The sequence below is a fragment of the Fukomys damarensis genome, unplaced genomic scaffold (genome assembly GCF_012274545.1).
Source record: "Fukomys damarensis isolate Sample0158 unplaced genomic scaffold, DMR_v1.0_HiC HiC_scaffold_17, whole genome shotgun sequence".
NCBI lineage: Eukaryota > Metazoa > Chordata > Mammalia > Rodentia > Bathyergidae > Fukomys > Fukomys damarensis.
In genome coordinates, this window is record NW_022900929.1 from 407,571 (window position 1) to 426,305 (window position 18,735).

Consider the following 18,735-nt stretch of genomic DNA (forward strand, 5'->3'; position numbering starts at 1 on the left):
CATAAGGGCCAACAAAGTAAATACACTATGTAAGTCAAGAAATTAGAGAAAGATGGGGAAAAATAAAAAACAAAAGAGCCAACAATAGGAAAATATCATGGCAATGAAAAGTCAATACATGTCAAATATGCACATCAATGTTAATAGCTTCAATTCAGCAATCAAGAAAAACAGGATGGCAGAATGGATTAAGACACAAAATCCAACATTATGCTGTTTACAAGAAACCTACTTAATTCACAAAGAAATTCATGGACTGAGAGTAAAAGGATGAAAAACACTTATCTATAGACAATGGAGTGCTACTCTGCCATAAAGATGGATAAACTTGAGTCATTTGTAGGTGAGTGAATGCACATCAAGATCATAATTTTAAGTAAAATAAATTACACACACAAGTTCAAATGTCACATTGTTTCTCTTGTGTGAGAAATGCTAAGGTTAAACAAGTTGTAAAATGGAGGATAGACATTGGGAAATAGGAACAACATGGTCAAGTGGAAAGAGGAACAAGGGAGAGAGGCAATGGAATGAAAAAGGAGAAAAGAAGAGAAGAAAAATGGAAACAAAGCTTTTATAAATAAGGAATGGAAGAAGGATTGAAAGAAAGGGAGAGGAATGGAAAACAGTCAACATATATTATGTACATGTACAAATTCCCTAATATATATATAAATTAATTTTTAAAAAACAAAATAATGTTCTGGTGCTACATGCCCATGCAACAATCTGGAAAAATAGGACAACTTTCTAACTATAAATCCTAGAGATAGTTTATTTTCCCAAGCATGTTTGTGTCATTCATTGCAAGGGCCACCAATGGAACTGTTTAAAGTCCCTGAAAAATCAAAAGAATTTTAATCCTAATAGGGAGGCAAGTACAACAGCCTTGCAGCCCCTCAAGACTCCAGACTTATTCCCAGTTCCTGAGGACCCATCCTAGTCCCTCCTCAAGAGATGCAGAGACAAGTAACAAGAACCCTACATAGAAAAGGGTCATTTGAATTTTCTTGGGACTAAGACTACTCCTGTAACCACTGAAAGACATTAGGCTCCTCTTCAAAAGTAAGACTCCAGTCATTCTCTGTGTACAATTAAGTAAACTCACTATAAATAGACACTGATGGCCTATCTCATATCCCTCTTTGCTTCTACTGGCTCCTGACAGATTCAACAAGCTCCTTGCTATTAAACAGGTAGCTCAATTGTTCTCCATATATTATACTAACTCCTCTCTCAGCCATAAAAGAGGATAAACTTGAAACATTCTATGTACATGGATGCACCGTGAGACAATACTCTTAAGTGAAATAAATAGGACTCATGTATGCAAATATTGTCTCTCTCTAGAGTGAAAAACAAAGTGCAAATAAGGACCACAATGTATGATGGATATTGTGAAACAGGAGGAAATTGTGCAAAATAATAACAAATGTCAGACTCTTAATAATTAAAACATCTTATAAAAAATGTAAAACTTACAAACTTCATTTTTGATCTCATTAAATTCTCTAGTTTGCCTCTTAATGTGCATAAATAAATCACATATTTTCAGAAGATATATTTATTTCTTATTTCAAATGATACTTATTACATAATATTATAAACATTTCATTAAAATTTCACTACTAAAGTCACAGCAATGTTTCTCATTCTCAGTTAAAATTGTTGATAAAATTGCTGAGAAATGTTTCATCTGATCAGAGCTCAAATGGAATTGATGGTGTTCCCTAAGGGTGGATGGAAATAGACTCATGAGAACCACAGAAGGTGAATGTACATGTCTGACACTAATTCAGTCACAACAGGTAGACTCTATACAGATACAGAACAAGCTCAAAGAGTGCACTGAATCTCTGATAACAATTCAAGATCAGTTGATTTACCTCATCCTCATCTGGATTTTATTCAAAATTAATTAAACCCTCCCTAAAGAATATAGCAGAAGTCCCTAGGGAAGATCAGGCTCCTCGTAAGGTCTCATCTCTTGACACAATCTTCAGGATAATGGGCTTTTCAGACTGAAGAATTAATTCCTTTCCTAAGGTCAGAGGGACCTGTAAACAATAAACAAGGATATTTAGCAGCAATAAATGAAACACCAACAACCACAGAAGCAAAATAGAAATGATATATTATGGAGAATAATGCTTTATAAACATATGAAAAGCACTTTTTAAATCATAATCTTAGATTCCTCATATATAGTGCCTAAATTATGTAGTAAAAGCATTCGTTTAAATGTTCAATCAGTAATCTACTGAGCACCTATTTGATAGGACGCTGAGACAAAATCATGTTGATTTGTATCCCTTATTGACTTAAAATTTAAAAGATAAGTTTTAATGACTAACCACATTTTTACACATGCAGGAAAACGTTATGATAGACTACATAAAGTTAATTTTACATTTGTTAAAATTTGCAAGGTGACCATAAATAGGTATTTGTTATACATTTTCATCTTTTGATCAGTACTCAATTCTAAAGTTTGATGCTGACCACAAAACATGCACCTATCCCTGCTGGACATCCAGAGAACTATCCCACACCCTTGCTGGCCACCATGAAGGCCACTGCACAAGGATTCAGATCCTTGTGGCAGAGGCTGACGGGGCCAGAAGGGCCCTTGATATGAGCTCTGGAAGATGAAACAGTGGTAAACAGCAGAAAGGGGGCCTCTTTGATGCTTGCTGTTGAAAATTGAAGCCCACTGGCACACTGAAGATGCAACTGACTACAGAGGTTGGTGAGCTGTTGAGGTCAGCACCTCCTACCAAACCCAGATCAGGAGAAGGGAAGCTCAAACCTACAGTAGAACCATCCAGAATTCAAACCCACAGGATGTCAAAGAGCTTGATTCCAGCCTCACAGTGAGAAACCAGGTTGAATCCAAGTGGACTATGGCTGGCTGACTGAGATTAATTAACTCAGACCTCCATATTACTGCCATGTTGTATATTGCTGACAGGAAAGACATGCCTCAAAGGTGACTTTTTTCTCTTTTCTTTTATTTTTTCTCCCCTTTTATTCTTCATTTCTCTACCTTCCTGTTTCAATTTTTTCTATTTTCTTTTTTCTTCTTTGTTCTTATTTTTATAAGCACAGGAATACACTTTCTAGTTTTCCTGTTGGTGTTAGTTTGTTCTGTTCTTGTTTCTATATCTTCCTTCTCTCTTTTCCTCCTATCTTCACCAGTTTCCCAATGTTTCATGATCTTTCTGTTTCCTCTAGCCCTACTTCTAACCTTTCATTCTCCTTCTACCTCTCTAAACACCCCCCAAACTCCTAAGTCTTTTTGCCAGAGGGTAATTTGCTATATTGAAGGGCTATTTACAGCAACTGTATTTCTGGTTAGTCCTTGATTTTGATATATAACCATAAGTCTAGTTCATGCAGTTAAAAGTGACAGATTAAGAGTTACCATAATTTGTCATTTTCTAAGCTGTTTGATGTCATTTTTGATGCTCATGGTATTACTTTGACCAAGTTAACGTGATTATTCTACTAAGTTGACCTTCCAGGTATACCAACACTGAGATTGCCTAAGGGTCATAATAGACTCAAAACCCAAAGACCAGCTATACCTGGAAGACTCCTCTGAGAAGTAGTCAATCATTCCCTAGGGGTCCTAAAGACTAGCAATAAAGATACTCACAATAAGCAATATACAAGTATCAACCAAGAAATTAAATCAAAAATATCAACAACAAAAAATAAAAATGAAAAGACATCTAAATCAGACACAAACACAGACTTCTAGCTCACCAAACAAATCCAGAGGGCAACAAGATAGAACAATCTGAAAATCAACCACCTGGTCTTCCTGAACTGAAAACAAGGGAAGTAACAGAACAGATGAACAAGGATCTAGAAAAATCAAAACAGAAAAAAATGTGCCAGACAACTAAAGAAATGGTAATCAGAATGAAAAAACATGCTTAGAGGCTCTAGAGCAGAAACTGAATCTTTAAAACATAGAGGAGCTCAGGAATATGCTTGGAACCATCAATACACAGCATAGGAAAGTAACATAATCCATGAAACAGATTCAAACAGATATACAGATTAAATATTCCACTGCAAGAAAACACAGCAGACTAAGCCAGCGTGGAAACATACTATCAGAAATAAAAGACAGGATTGTGGGCAGCAACTGTGAAAAGAGAGATTCCTTTAAAATGGCAATTTACCACAAGAAATAAAACCAGCATCTGTGACATGATGCAAAGAAGAATAATATAATATACATCAAAATCAATGAAAAAGTAGAAGATAGTACAAACAATATGTGTAAAAAACTGTTCACAAGTAACAGCAAAGAATTTCCCAAGTAGGGTCAAAGAATTGAATATACAAATGAGTGAGGAATGTAGGACTCCATCTAGCCATGATCAAAAAAAAAAAAAATCCACACCTAGGCATACAATAGTCAAGATTCCAGAAATCTACAGAACAAAATATTAAAAGGATTTAGAGAGAAGAAACAAGAAAAACCTGGAATGAAATATTTCAAGCCCTAACAGAAAACAAGCTCCAACTCAGATAGCTGTATCCTGCAAAACTGTCTTTCAAAATTGATGGATAAATAAGATACTTTCATGGCAAATAACACCTGAGGTACTTCATGGATATCATATTAGCACTCCAAAAAATTCTAAATAATATTCTTTAAAAAGACAATGAGGATCACAACTCCAAGAACCTCAACAGAATGAAGCCACCAGGCAAGGCAAGAAATCAAATGGAAAGGGAGTAAAAATAAAAAAACATAAAAATAAAAGAGTCATCATCAACCAGAAAATATGACAAAGATAAGTCAATACACATAAGTTATAAGAATCAATGTTAATGGCCTCAATTAACCAATAAAAAGAAATAGATGGGCAAAATAAATCAAGAAGCAAGATTAAACAATATGCTGCATACAAGAAACTCATTTAGGGGCCGGGGATTTGGCTCAGTGGTTCTGCCACCTGCCTCGCAAGCACAAGGACCTGAGTCCAATCCCCAGTACCAAAAAAAAATGGTATTTCAAAAAAAAGAAGCTCACTTAACACAAAATTTCATATACTGTAAGTAAAAGAAACTCCATGTAACAAAAACCCAGAAAAATCAGCAGTAGCTATTCTATTTTCAAAGTGGATTTCAAGGCAAGAAAATTAAGAGAGACAAAGAATATCATGACATTCTTCTAAAAGGAACAAATCAAGAAGAAGAGATGAAAAATCATAAATATATATATATATGCATATTTATGCACCAAATCCTAGTGTACCTAAAAATATAAAATGAGTATTAATGGATAGGACAAAATAAGCACTAATACAATAGTAGTAGGGAATGTCTACACTCCACTGTCACAAACAGATGGATGAATTTGACAAAAAAAATCAATGATGAAATACCAAAATTGAATCAAGCTTTTGAACAAATAGATTTAATAGATGTCTACAGTGTGTTCCATACCACAAAATCAGAATACACATTCTCAGCTGCATATGGGTCATTTTCCAAAATAGACCACATGCTATCTCATAGAACATGCTTAAGTAGAGGCAAAGGAATTGAAGTTATTCCCTATATATTGTCACACCACAGTGCAATGAAATTGGAGATCAATAACAAAAGGAACCACAGGAACTTCAAAATAATATGGAAATTTATTAACATCCTACTGAACAACCAATGGGTCACAGATGAAATTAAAGGAGAAATTAGACAGCTTCTACCATTAAAAGATAATGCCACTACAACACACTGGAATGTATGGGACTTAATGAAAGCAGTCCTGTGAGGGAAATTCATAGCAATGAATGCCCATTTGAGGAAAATAGAGCAAGCTCAACTAAATAACCTCATACAGAACCTCATGCTCCTAGAAAAAGAAGAGCAACACTAATCAAAGCTCATACAAGGGAAGAAATTATAAACATTAGAACAGAAATCAATGCAATGGACACTAAGAGAATGATACAAAGTATCAATGAATCACAGAGTTGGTTCTTTGAAGGACTAAATAAAATTAACTAACACTTAGCCAACCTTGTCAAAAAGAGGAAAGAAAAGGCTCACATCCATGTGATTAGGAATGACAAGTGTGCTCAACAAATTGAGCACAAATCTAGAGGATCATTACTACCTACTTTGAGAATCTATACTCCAATAAGATGGAAAAGATGGAAAAGATGGACACATTCGTAGATACATATGAATTACCAAAGTTGAACCAAGATATAAAAATTCTAAACATTCCTCTATCAAACTGTGAAATTGAAAATATGATTAAAAGTTTACCAACAAAGAAAAGCTCAGATTCTGATGGCTTCACTGATGAATAATACAAGAAATTTAGAGAAGTCCTAATGCCACTACTTCACAAACACTTTAATGAAATTGAAAGGAAACTAATATTCTCAAATTCATTTCTACAAAGAAATATTACCAAAACAGAGAAAGACCCAAAAAAGAGAACAATAGTCACATCTCCCTAATGAATGTAGACACAAAAATCTAATTGCATAGGGGCCTTCGTCAGAGCAGACCAGTGAGGACCACCCAGCTTCATGGGGAGCTCTATGTTTCCCCACTCCAGCGCCCTGGACCTTCATTGCAGCAGACCAGTGGGGACTGCCCAGCCACACAGGAGACTTGGCAGCATCCCCCATGATGCTCTCGGGCCTCCTGGTTGTGCTGGTACCTGAATCCACACTGCAGAGGCACATTTTCCAGAGCTCTAGAAGACAGAATGGAAGTGAACAATTGCAATAAAGGCACATCAGACCTTGGTAGTTGATAAGTTGGAGGGATCACCACCTTCCACCAGAACTTGAACTATCTTGAGGGGAAGGGAAGCTGGCTCCTGCAGTAGAACTGTGCAGAGTTCAACCCTGCAGAAAGTCATAGAGCTCAACTTGGGCCTTGCAGCCAGAATTCAACCTGAATCTCAGTGGGTGGGCCATTGGCTAGCAGAGAATAAATGACTTATTTCTGCACATTGCTGCTCACATTGTCTATTGTGACAGCAGAAATATACCCTAAAAGAGGCTCTTTGATATTTTTCGTACTTTTCCTTTTATTTTTAATTTTAAATTTTTTTAAATTTTTATTGAGTTTATTGGTATAATCTAGGTATACAATACAATTACTTTCATTATTGGGATCCTGTACCTTTACATGATAGGTCTTGATTCTCATTTTTCCCCTTGTCCCACCTCCTCCTCCCTTCCCCATTTACAAACACTTTATTTCCATTTTTTCATTTTCTCATATTTTTTTCCTCTCCCTTATTACCTTTCCCCCACCCTTCCCACTTTCCCTACAGCTTTAGCCCTTTACTGCCTATTTCACATTATTAATTATCTCATTAGGATCTTGTGTACTGTTATAGTTTTTCACACCAGAGAAACTATTCGGTATTTCAGTTAAAGATATCTCTATATTAACATTAAAAATAGGGAATTGTAAAATAAAACTAAAAAAGGAAAGTAAAAGAGAAAAGTCAATGATGTAAAATTAAAAAAACCCTTAATTCTGAAGAAAAATGGTCCTATGAAAATGGTCCTTGAACATATTTAAGTTGCTTCTTGCTCTTGTAGTCTTATATTATTCTTTTTTTCATTTTTTAGAGAATACTTTGTTAGTTTCTGTAATCAAACCCATGTAGATATGACCTTACATATTTAATACAGTGCATTACCCCTGTAGAAATGGAAAAAAAATTAGTATTTCTAGAACAATATGTTAACAATATGTTAATTTCTGTACAATGCCAACTAGACACAGTAAATTGAGTTAACTTTTTCTAAAGTCGACAGCACAGTTAAAATTCCCAAAAATTCAAATTATATATATATATATATATACATATATATATTTATATTTACATAAAAAGACTAATAATAGCAGTACATTATGCATCAATAGCAGCAACAGCTTTTCCAGGTTCTTCAGTCATCTGAACAAAATTATAGACATTCAGCACACTCTATTAAAAAAACAAAAACAAAAAAAAAAGAGAAGAATAATACCCAGAAAACAGCAAAGTTCTGTTGCTCTTGTGGTACCTGGCACCATTTTTTTTTATTAGTCTCTTATTCATCATCTGGAGAGAGAACATTCTAGAGTAACATCATTAAAAATAGCTCTGATAAAGCATGGTCACTACTACATCTCATAAAGCAGATACAAGATATTTTACATTCACAGAGGTATGATACAGTACTGTCCTACATCTATATTACTAGAATCAGTTTTGGTTTGAAATTTACTTTGTCTGCAAATAAGATTGCTACCCCTGCCTTTTTTCTGGGCTCCTGTCACATGGAGAATTGTTTTCCATCCTTTCACTTTCAGTCTATGGGCTTCTTTTTGCAATAGGTGTGTTTCTTGGATACAACATATTGTTGGACTTTGCTTCTTATTCTGCCATTCTACCAGTCTATTTCTCTTGATTGGTGAGTTGAGGCCATTGACATTGGTGGTTATGTACTGACTTATTATTGTCCTGTTATGGCTTTTTATTGACTTTTTTACTTTTTCACCTTCTCCTTTTAGTTTCTTGCCTTGCCTATTTGATTTGCTCTGTTGGGCTTCATGGTGTTGCTACCTTCATTGTCTTTTTCTAGGATATTGTTTAGAATTGCTTGTAGTGCTGGTTTGGTATTCATGTAGTTTCTCAGGTGTTCTTTGCCTTGGAAGTATCTTATTTCCCCATCCATTTTGAAAGACAGTTTTGCAGGATACATCAGTCTAGGTTGGAGGTTGTTCTCTTTTAGTACTTGAAATATCTCACTCCAGGCTCTCCTTGCCCTAAGGGTTTGTGTTAAAGTCTGCTGTGATTCTGATGGGCTTTCCTTTGCATGTGATTTTTTTCTTTTCTCTTACTGCTTCTAGTATTTTGTTCTTCTGTTGGGTTTCTGGGATCTTGATTATTATATATCTAGGTGTAGTTTTTTTTTTATTGTGGCTAGTTGGGGTCCTATATGCCTCACTTATCTGAATGTCAAATTCTTCCCCTCTGTTTGGGAAGTTTTCTGTCATTAATTCTGTGAACAGCTTTTTTAAGTCATTTGTATTTTCTCCTGCTACTTCATGGATTCCTATCAGTCTTATGTTATTATTCTTTGCATCATCTAGGAGTTGCTGGATTGATTTCTCATGATTCCCTACTGTTTTTAAGAGACCTCTCTTTTCATGGTCACTGACTGCAATCTTATCTTCTATATCTGAGAGTCTATCTTCGCATCCTTTTATTCTGTTGTGTACACTTTCAATGGAGTGTTTAATCTCCTGGATATCTGTTTGAATCTGTTTTATGGATTCCATTTCTTTCCTATGTTGGGCGTTTATTGTTTCCATTTCTTTCTTATGCTGGGCCTTCATGGCTTCTATCGTGGTGCTGAGCTCATCTATATTTTTGTCAGTTTCTGTTCTAGAGTCTCGAATCACATCCTTCATTTTGCTCACCATCTCTATGGTTATCTGGGAAATTATTACTGTTTTGAATTTTTCTAGAGCCTGATTGATCTTTGTTACTTCCTGTGCTTTGAGGTCAGGGTTTCCTGGTGGTTCACTATCTGCCTTTTCATCCTCATTTGTCCTACTGTTTGCCATTGGTGAACTGGAAGTTTGTCTTTGTGTCTTGCTTAAGTGTTTTCTCATTTTTATTTTTGTTGTCGGGCTGTCCTTGGTTTAATCTCTGGATTATCACCCAAATCTTCCTGATATAGTTGCACCCTAGCTTCTGGGTCTCTAACGACCCACAGACATTCTCATTTCCATAACATCAGAGAAAACAGCTTATTGAATCAACCACAATCCTTTATCCCAACCAGCAACACAATATGATCAAGCACCTGTGGTAGTCACTAGTCTATCGCCCTTAAACCATTTGAATTAAATTGAAATCATAAGCAGTCCAAAACATGTCTGCAGTGAACAAACTTTTCAATATAGTATATTTACCATTTAGGATGGGGGCTCAGTGCTAGGACTCAAGACCCATGATCTCAGTTAGCTGATAGCTGAACCCCATGTCACAGACTGACCTCAGGCTGCAAGGCCCAGATTGAGTTCCCCAACCTTCTGAATGGTTGAACTCCACACCGTTCTACTACGGGTTTCCCACGCCCTTTCGTTAAAGATATTTAAAGTTGGGAACTCAGAAAAATACCCTCCATGACCACCTCTGCCTCTTTCCAAAGGCTGGCTCAATCAGGGGGGCTGAGAGGGGGGGGGGGGGTCAGGGGTGCCCGCATGGCTACCTTCCTGGTGCTGGAGCAATGGCGGCTCCTGGTGAGGGAAGGCATGGCTATCCTTCCTGCAGTTGATCAGAGCCCAGGCAGCCCTCCTGGTTCCCGAGCAATGGCAGCTCCCAGTGGGGGAAGGCGTGGCTATCCTTCCCGAGGATGGATCAGGGCCCAGGCAGCCCTCCTGGTTCCAGAGTGATGGTGGCTCCCAGTGGGGGAAGGCATGGCTAATAATTTAATTTTTTATTTTAAAAGTTTATTTTTTCCCATTCGTCAAATTCTTCCTTTTCTCTTTCTTCTTTTTCCTGTTCAAGCTCTTGCTTCCACACATTATTCTTCTTCTCACTTTTTGTTCCTGTTCCTGCCCTAATTTGGATTTTTCTTTTTGTCTTTTCTTCTCTTTTTTCTTTGCTCAATTGTCATTCAATTCAAAGGAAAGTGAGTACAATTTATAGCATCCCAATTACTGTCAAATGGTTCCATTCCTGTCTTTGATCTTGCACTCTCTTTCCCTCTTGTTGGCAACATTTTCCTAGAGTTTGCAGGATCATCCTGTGTCCTCTGGCTTTACTCAAAACCTCCTAATCTTTTAAGTATCTATTCCTCTCCTCCCAACTATGTCTAAGTCCCCATCCTGAAGGGTAAAGATGCTATGCTGAAGAGTTTATTCACTATAAACATATTTTATGCTGGTCCTCAATTTTTATTTAATTCACACAGTTAAAGGTGATAGATTAATAACTATAGCAGATTGTAAATTTCTAAGCTGCACTTGATGCTATTGTGTTGCTGATTTTATCATTTGGGCTAAAGGGTTGCAATTGATTTAATGAGTTATCTTTTCTGATATTGTGGAAATGAGAGTGTCTCTGAGTCATTAGAGACTCAAAACCTAAAGAGCAGCTATATCTGGAAGATCAAAGTACTAACCCAGGAATTAAACCAAGGACAGACCAACAACAAAACTCAACATGAGAAAACACTTCAGGAAGGCACAACTACAGACTTCCAATTCACCAAGGGCAAATTCTCAGGGAAATGTGGCGGAAAAATTTGCCAATTAACCACCAGGATGCCCTGAACTGAGCACAGGAAGTAACAAAACAGATCAATCAGGCTCTAGAAAAATTCAAAACTGGAATAATTTCCCAGATAACTACAGAGATGGGGAGCACAATGGAGCACATGACTAGAGACTTTAGAACAGAAACAGACCCAAAAATAGATGAGCTCAGGACCATGATAGAAGCCATGAATGCCAAACACAGGAAAAAAAATCTATGAAACAGATTCAAACAGACATCAGGAGATTGAAAACGCTATTGAAAGCATTTGCAGCAGGATAAACTAATGTGAAGATAGAATCTCGGACATAGAAGATTGGGTTGCACTCAAGGACCATAAAAAGAAAGAGACCTTACAAACAGTAAGGTATCATGAGAAATCGATCCAACAACTCCAAGACAATGCAAAGAAGAATAACATAAGACTGATAGGAATCCACAAAGTGGCAGGAGAAAGTACAAATGACTCAGAAAAACTGTTCACAGAATTAATGACAGAAAACTTCCCAAAAAGAGCAAAAGAATTTGACATACAGATAAGTGAGGCATCTAGGACTCCAATTAGCCATGATCAAAAAACATCTACACCTAGACATATAATAGTCAAGATCCCAGAAACCCAACAGAAGAAAAAAATACTACAAGCATTAGAGAAAAGAAACAAAGCACATATAAAGGAAGGCCCATCAGAATCACAGAAGACTTTTCAACCCAAATGCTCAGGTCAAGGAGAGCCTGGAGTGAAGGATTTCAAGCCCTAAAAGAAAACAACCTCTAACCTAGACCAATAGAGCCTGCAAAACACTCTTTTAAAATGAATGGGGAAAGTTGAAGACTTGATAAAGATGTGGTTTTTCTATAAAATGGAGTACTACTCAGCCATTAAGAATGAGAAACTACAGTCATTCATAGGAAAATGGATGCATATTGAGGGCATACTTGTAAGTGAAATGAATAAGACACACATGTGTCAATACCAAATAGTTTCTCTGGAGTGAAAAACTAAAAGTGTAAATTGTAGAACTGTATACAAATTGTATAACTGACAATGTGAAATAGGAAGAAAAGGGCTAAAGTTGCAGGGGAAGTGGGACAAGAAGGGACAGGAAAAAATATGAGAAAAGGAAAAATCAAAACAATAGGGCAGGTTGGAGGGGGCGAAGGGAGGGCAGGGATATGGGGAAAAAACAAGAACCAAGATATATAATATAAAGTTACAAGATCCCAATGATGAATGTAACTATACTGTATACCTAAAATGTACCAATAAATGCAATTAGAAAAAAAAGAAACAGACTGGCAGAATGGATTAAGAAGCAAAATCCAATGATATGTGATGAGACACACTTAGTTCAAAAAGAAACTCAGAGACTGAAAATAAAAGGATGGAAAACAGTTCTCCATGTGACAGGAGTCCAAAAAAAGCAGGGGTAGCTATCTTATTCACAGACAAAGTAAATTTCAAACAAAATTTTATAAAGAGAGACAAAGGACACTACATCCTTGTAAAGGGAATAATCCAAGAGGAAGATATGAGAATCATAAATATATATGCAGCAAATATTAATGCCCCCAACTATATGAAATAAATATTAAGGGACATGAAAAACCAAATAAGCACTAAAATAATTATAGTGGGAGACCTAAATATCCCACTATTACAAATAGACAGATCATCTAGACAAATAAATCAACAATGAAACACTAGAACTGAACCAAATTTTTGAACAAATGGGCTTAGTAGACATCTACAAAAACTTCCACCTCACAAAATCAGAATATACATTCTTTTCAGTGGCACATGGGTCATTCTCAAAAACCCACATACTAACTCATAGAACATATTTAAATAAATGCAAAGGAATTGAAGTTCTCCCACGTATATTATCAGACCATAGTGCCATTAAGCTGGATACCAGTAGCATAAGAAACTCTAAGAACTTCACAAACACATGGAAATTGAACAACACTCTCCTGAAAAAGCAATGCATCACAGAGGAACTTAATGAAGAAATTAGTCAGTTTTTACAAATAAATGATAATGCCAATACAACATACCGAATCTATGGAACACAATGAAAGCAGTTTTACATGGAAAATAAATAGCAGTGAATGCCCACACTTAAGGAAAACAAAGTGAGTTCAAAGAACTGAATGATGAATCTTAGGCTGCTAGATAAAGAAGTGCAAGAAAACCCCAAAGTTCATATGAGGGAGGAAATTATAAAGATCAGAGCAGAAATCAATGCAATGGAAACTAAGGGAATGATACCAAAAGATCAATGAATCAAAGAGCTGGGTTTTTGAAAGAATAAATAAAATCTGTAAACCCTTAGCAAACCTGGTTAAAAAAAAAAGGAAAGAAAGGATGAGTAAATATTGAATAGTTTCTCTGGTGTGAAAAATTATACTAGTAAATAAGATTCTAAAGATATAATTGACAAGGTGAAATAAGAAGAAAAGGGCTAAAGGTGTAGGGAAAGTGGGAAGGGTAGGGGAAGGGTAATAAGGGAAAAGAAAAAAATGTGAGAAAATGAAAAAAATGGAAATAAAGTGTTTGTACATGGGGAAAGGAGGAGGTGAAGGGAGGGCAGGGACAAGGGGAAAAAAGAGAACCAAGACCTGTCATGTAAAGGTACAAGATCCCAGTGATGAATGTAACTGTACGGTATACCTAAAATGTAAAAATAAACACAAACTGAGGAAAAAAAAAAGAAACAGAGGGCTCAGATCCATGCAATTAGGAATGAAAAATGTGAAGTCAAAACAGATCCAGCAGAAATCCAGAGGCTTATTATTCCCTACTTTGAGAAACTGTACTTTAATAAAATGGAAAACACAGAAGAAATTGACAGACATGTCGATACATATGAATTACCAAGTTGAATGAAGAGATAAAAAAAAATTCTAAACACCCCAATTATGATCAGTGAAATTGAAAATTTAATTAAAAGTTTACCAACAAAGAAAAGCCCAGGTCCTAATGGCTTCACTGCTGAATTCTACAAGACATTTAGAGAAGATCTATTGCCACTACTCTTTAAACTTTTCAATAAAATGGGAAGGGAAGCAATATTTCCACATTCATCCCTGGAAGCAAATGTTACTTTGATTCCCAAACAAGGGAAAGACCCAAGCAAAAATGAGAACCAAAGGTCAATCTCCTTAATGAACATAGATGCAAAAATCCTTAATAAAATACTGGCGAACAGAATACAGAGGGTCATCAAGAAGATCATGCACCCTGATCACGTTGGATTTATTCTAGGGATGGAAGGATGGTTCCACATATGTAAACCAATAAATGTAATACACTATATCAGCAGAGTCGAGGACAAAAACCATATATCATCTCAGTAGATGCAGGAAAAGCATACAACAAACTGCAACACTATTTCATGATTTTAAAAGCCACAAAAGTTGGAATAGATGGTCTTTATCTCAACTTGATAAAGGCTAATAATGAAAATCCAACAGCCAACATCATATTAAATGGCCAAAAACTTCTGGGACTAGTGGTTCCATTTGACCCAACCATCCCTCTGCTGGGCATCTTTCCAAAAGAATTAAAAGAATTATATCACAGTGATATATGTGAACCTATGTTTATAGTGGCACAGTTTGTAATAGCTAAAACATGGTTGGAAACTGGATAAAGAAGATGTGGGTTTTCTATAAAATGGAGTACTACTTAGCCATAAAGAATGAGAAATTAGATTCATTCATAGGAAAATGGATACATATTGAGGATATACTCCTAAGTGAAATATATAAGTCACACATGTGTAAGTACCGAATAGTTTCTCTGGTGTGAAAAACTGTAATAGTACATAAGATCCTAATGAGATAACTGACAATGTAAAATAGGAAGAAAATGGCTAAAGATATAGGGAAAGTGGGAAGGGTAGGGGAAAGGTAATAAGGGAAAAGAAAAAAATATGAGAAAATGAAAAAATAAAACTAAAGTGTTTGTAAATGGAGAGAGGAGGAGGGGGCGAAGGGAGGGCAGGGAAAGGGAAAAAATGAAAACCAAAACCTGTCATATAAAAGTACAAGATCCAAATGATGAATGTAACTATACTGTATACTCAAAATGTACCAATAAACTGAACAAGGGAAAAATAAATAAATGGCCAAAAACTTGAAAACCTTCACAATAAAATCACTAACAAGACAAGGATGACCACTGTCACCACTCCTCTTAGATATAGTTCTGGAAACATTAGCCACATCAGTTAGACATGAAAAAGAAATAAAGCAATAAAGACAGGAAAGGAAGAAGTTAAACTATCAATATTTGCTGGTGACCTGACACTCTAATAGATGACCCAAAAAACTCTGCAAAAGATTCTAGACTTAACTGATACTTTCAGCAGAGTAGGTGGATACAAGGTCAACACTCAAAAGTCAATAGCCTTCTTATATACAAATAACAGACTCATTGAGAGAGAAATTAGGGAAATGATTTCTTTCACAATGGCATCAGGAAATGAAATATCTAGGAATCAATCTAATGAAGGAAGCAAAAGAACTCTACACTGAAAACCAAAGCACACTGAAAAAAAAAGAGATCAAAGAGGATATAGGAAAATGGAAAGACATCCCTTGCTCCTGGGTAGGAAGAATCAAATAGTGAAAATACCCATACCACCAAAACTACTATACAGATTCAATACAATCCTGAGAAATTCCAACACTATATTTCACAGAACTAGAGAAAATAATCCCAAAATTCATTTGGAACCAGAGGAGACCTAGAATACCCAAAGTAATTCGAGGCAACAGAGACATAACAGGGGGTATCACAATCCCCAACTTGAAACTATACTGCAAAGCTACTGTGAGAAAAACAGCATGCTACTGGCAAAGAAAAAGACACAAGGATCAGTGGGATAAATTGGAAGATACGGGAAAAACTCCAGATGTAGTCAGCTACCTCATCCTCAGTAGAGGAAAGAAAGCCTCTTTAATAAATTGTGTTGGAAAAACTGGATTTCAACTTGCCAAAGATTAAAACTAGACACCTATCTTTCACCATGCACTAATCCAAAATCCAAGTGGAGTAAGGATATAAATATTAAAAAGAAAACACTAAACTTGCAGGAATATAAGTTAGGCAGAACTCTCAAAGACATTGGCATAGGAAAGACTTTATGAACAAATAAATCCTCAGTAACACGGGATCCAGCACAAAGAATCAACAACTGGGCTTTCATCTTATTAAAAACCTTCTGCACTGAAAAAGAAACCACCAACAGAGCTAAGAGACAACCTACAGTTTGGGAAAAAATTTTACCAGCTGATCCTCAGACAAAGGACTATATATAAAGAACTCAAAAACATCAGGCCCCCTTAAATATAAAGATCTGATTCAAAACTGGGCATCTGAAATGCACAGACATTTCTCAGATAAAGAAGTAAAAGCAGCAAATAATTACATGAAAAAATGTTCCACATCACTGGTCACTCAAGAGATGCAGATGAAAACAACACTGATAATCCACCTGACTCCAGAAAAAATGGCTGCTATCAAGAAATCAACCAATAAGAAATGTTGGCAGGCTTCTGAGGAGAAAGAAACCCTTCTCCATTGTTGGTGGGAGTGAAGAATGGTGAAACCACTGTGGAAAACAATATGGAGACACTTCAAGCTACTAGGATTAGAGGTTCCATTTCACCCAGATATCCCTCTGGGTATCCTTCCAAAAGAATTAAAAGAATCATACCACAGTGATAATATGCACACACGTGTTTATAGCAGCACAGTTAGTAATAGCTAAAACTTGGGAACAGCCCAATTGTCTATCAGTTGGAGACTAGATAAAGAAGATGTGGTTTTTCTATAAAATGGAACACTACTCAGCCATAAAAAATGAGAAACTAGAGTAATCATAGGAAAATGGATGTGTATTGGGGCCATACTCTTAAGAGAAATAAAGAAGACACTCATGCAAATGCTGAATAGCTTCTGTGGTGTGAAAATAAGATCCAAATTTTATAACTGATAATGTGAAATAGGTAGAAAAGGTATATGGAAAGTGGGACAGATAGGGAAAGGAAATGAGGGAGAAGAAAAAATATGAGAGAAGGAAAAAATGGAAACAAAATCTTTGTAAATAGGGGAGGGTGAAGGGGGTGAAAGGAGGGCAAGGGTATGGGGGAAAAATGAGAACCAAGACCTGTCATGTAAAGGTTCAATATCCCAATGATGCAAGTAACTGTACTGTATACTTAAAAATTACAAATAAATTAAATTTAAAAAATCTTATTACAGGCCTGCGCGCGACCTCCCGGCCTGCACGACAACAGACCAGGAAGGCCCCAAAGAACCCGGAGGGGGTCTCTTCAGCTGCCTGCCTGCCTGCGATCACACGGCGGCGGGTGCGCGACCTCCCGGCCTGCGCGACAACAGACCCAGGAAGGAAGGTAGCCGCGCGGGGGCCCTTGAAACACCCCCATGCCCCCCCGTTCTCAAAGCTCCTGATTGGGCCAGTCCTTAGACCAACTCTGCAGAGGCATAGGTTCTCATGAAGGGTAGTTTTCTGAGCTCCCAACTTTGAACATCTTTAAAGAAAGGGCAGGGGAAACCTGTAATAGAACTGAGTGGAGTTCAACCCTGAGGGTAAGGAAACTAAAGTTAGGCCTTGTAGATTGTGTTCAGTCTCAGTCGTGGGGAACAGCCATTGGCTAGCTGAGACCAGGTGATTTGGTTCCGCATATACCTGTGCATGTGGTATAATATGAGATCAGAGACAGCCTGAAAGAGGACTTTCAAATTCTTTTTTTTTTCCTCTCTCTCTCTTTTTTCTTTTTTCCTCATTCCACCCTAAAACTTCTTTCTTTTTTCTGTCCTCTCTCTCCAACTCAGTCTCTTGCTCCACCATAGCGTCCCTCATCTCCCTTTTTATTCCAGCTCCTGAATAACTCTGACTTCTTCTTTTATTATTTTTTGTTTTTAGGAGGGGTTTCTCTTTATGTTCTTTTCGCCACTCATTTTACCTCACTCATGGCTCTGTACCTTCAAGGGAAGGCAAGCAACTGTTATTGTTAAGGGGATATATTCCTGTCCTTATTCCTGCACTCTCTCTATCCCCCCTGAAGTTAATAGCTTTGTAAAGATAGTAAGGTAATTCTACAACCTCTGGATTCACTTCAAGCCTGCTCCAATTCTTTCACTTATCTAATCCTTTCATTCTAAGTCAAACCCCCATCCTAAATGGTAAAGATGCTATATTGAAAAGCATACTCACTGCAAACATACTATGGGCTGCTTCTTGAAATTAATTTAATTCACATGAGTTAAAGGTGATACATTAATGACTACCACAAGTGGTCAGTTGGCAAGCTGTGCCTGATCCTATTGGGTTGCTGAATGTATCAATTGGGATAAAGAGTGGTGATTGATTTAAAGAGTTGTTTTC

General features: G+C 36.6%; 1 protein-coding gene across 1 annotated transcript in view; it reads right to left on the reverse strand.

Annotated features, from left to right (window-relative positions):
- Nucleotides 1-1,721: 1,721 nt before the first annotated feature.
- LOC104854348 (cytochrome P450 3A14) overlaps nt 1,722-18,735 on the reverse strand; it is a 61,839-nt gene continuing 44,825 nt past the window's right edge. The window contains exon 13 of the mRNA XM_010612843.3: nt 1,722-2,057. Within this exon, the coding sequence (XP_010611145.1) occupies nt 1,962-2,057 (96 nt within the window). The 3' untranslated portion in view covers nt 1,722-1,961. The remainder of the gene's footprint in view (nt 2,058-18,735) is intronic.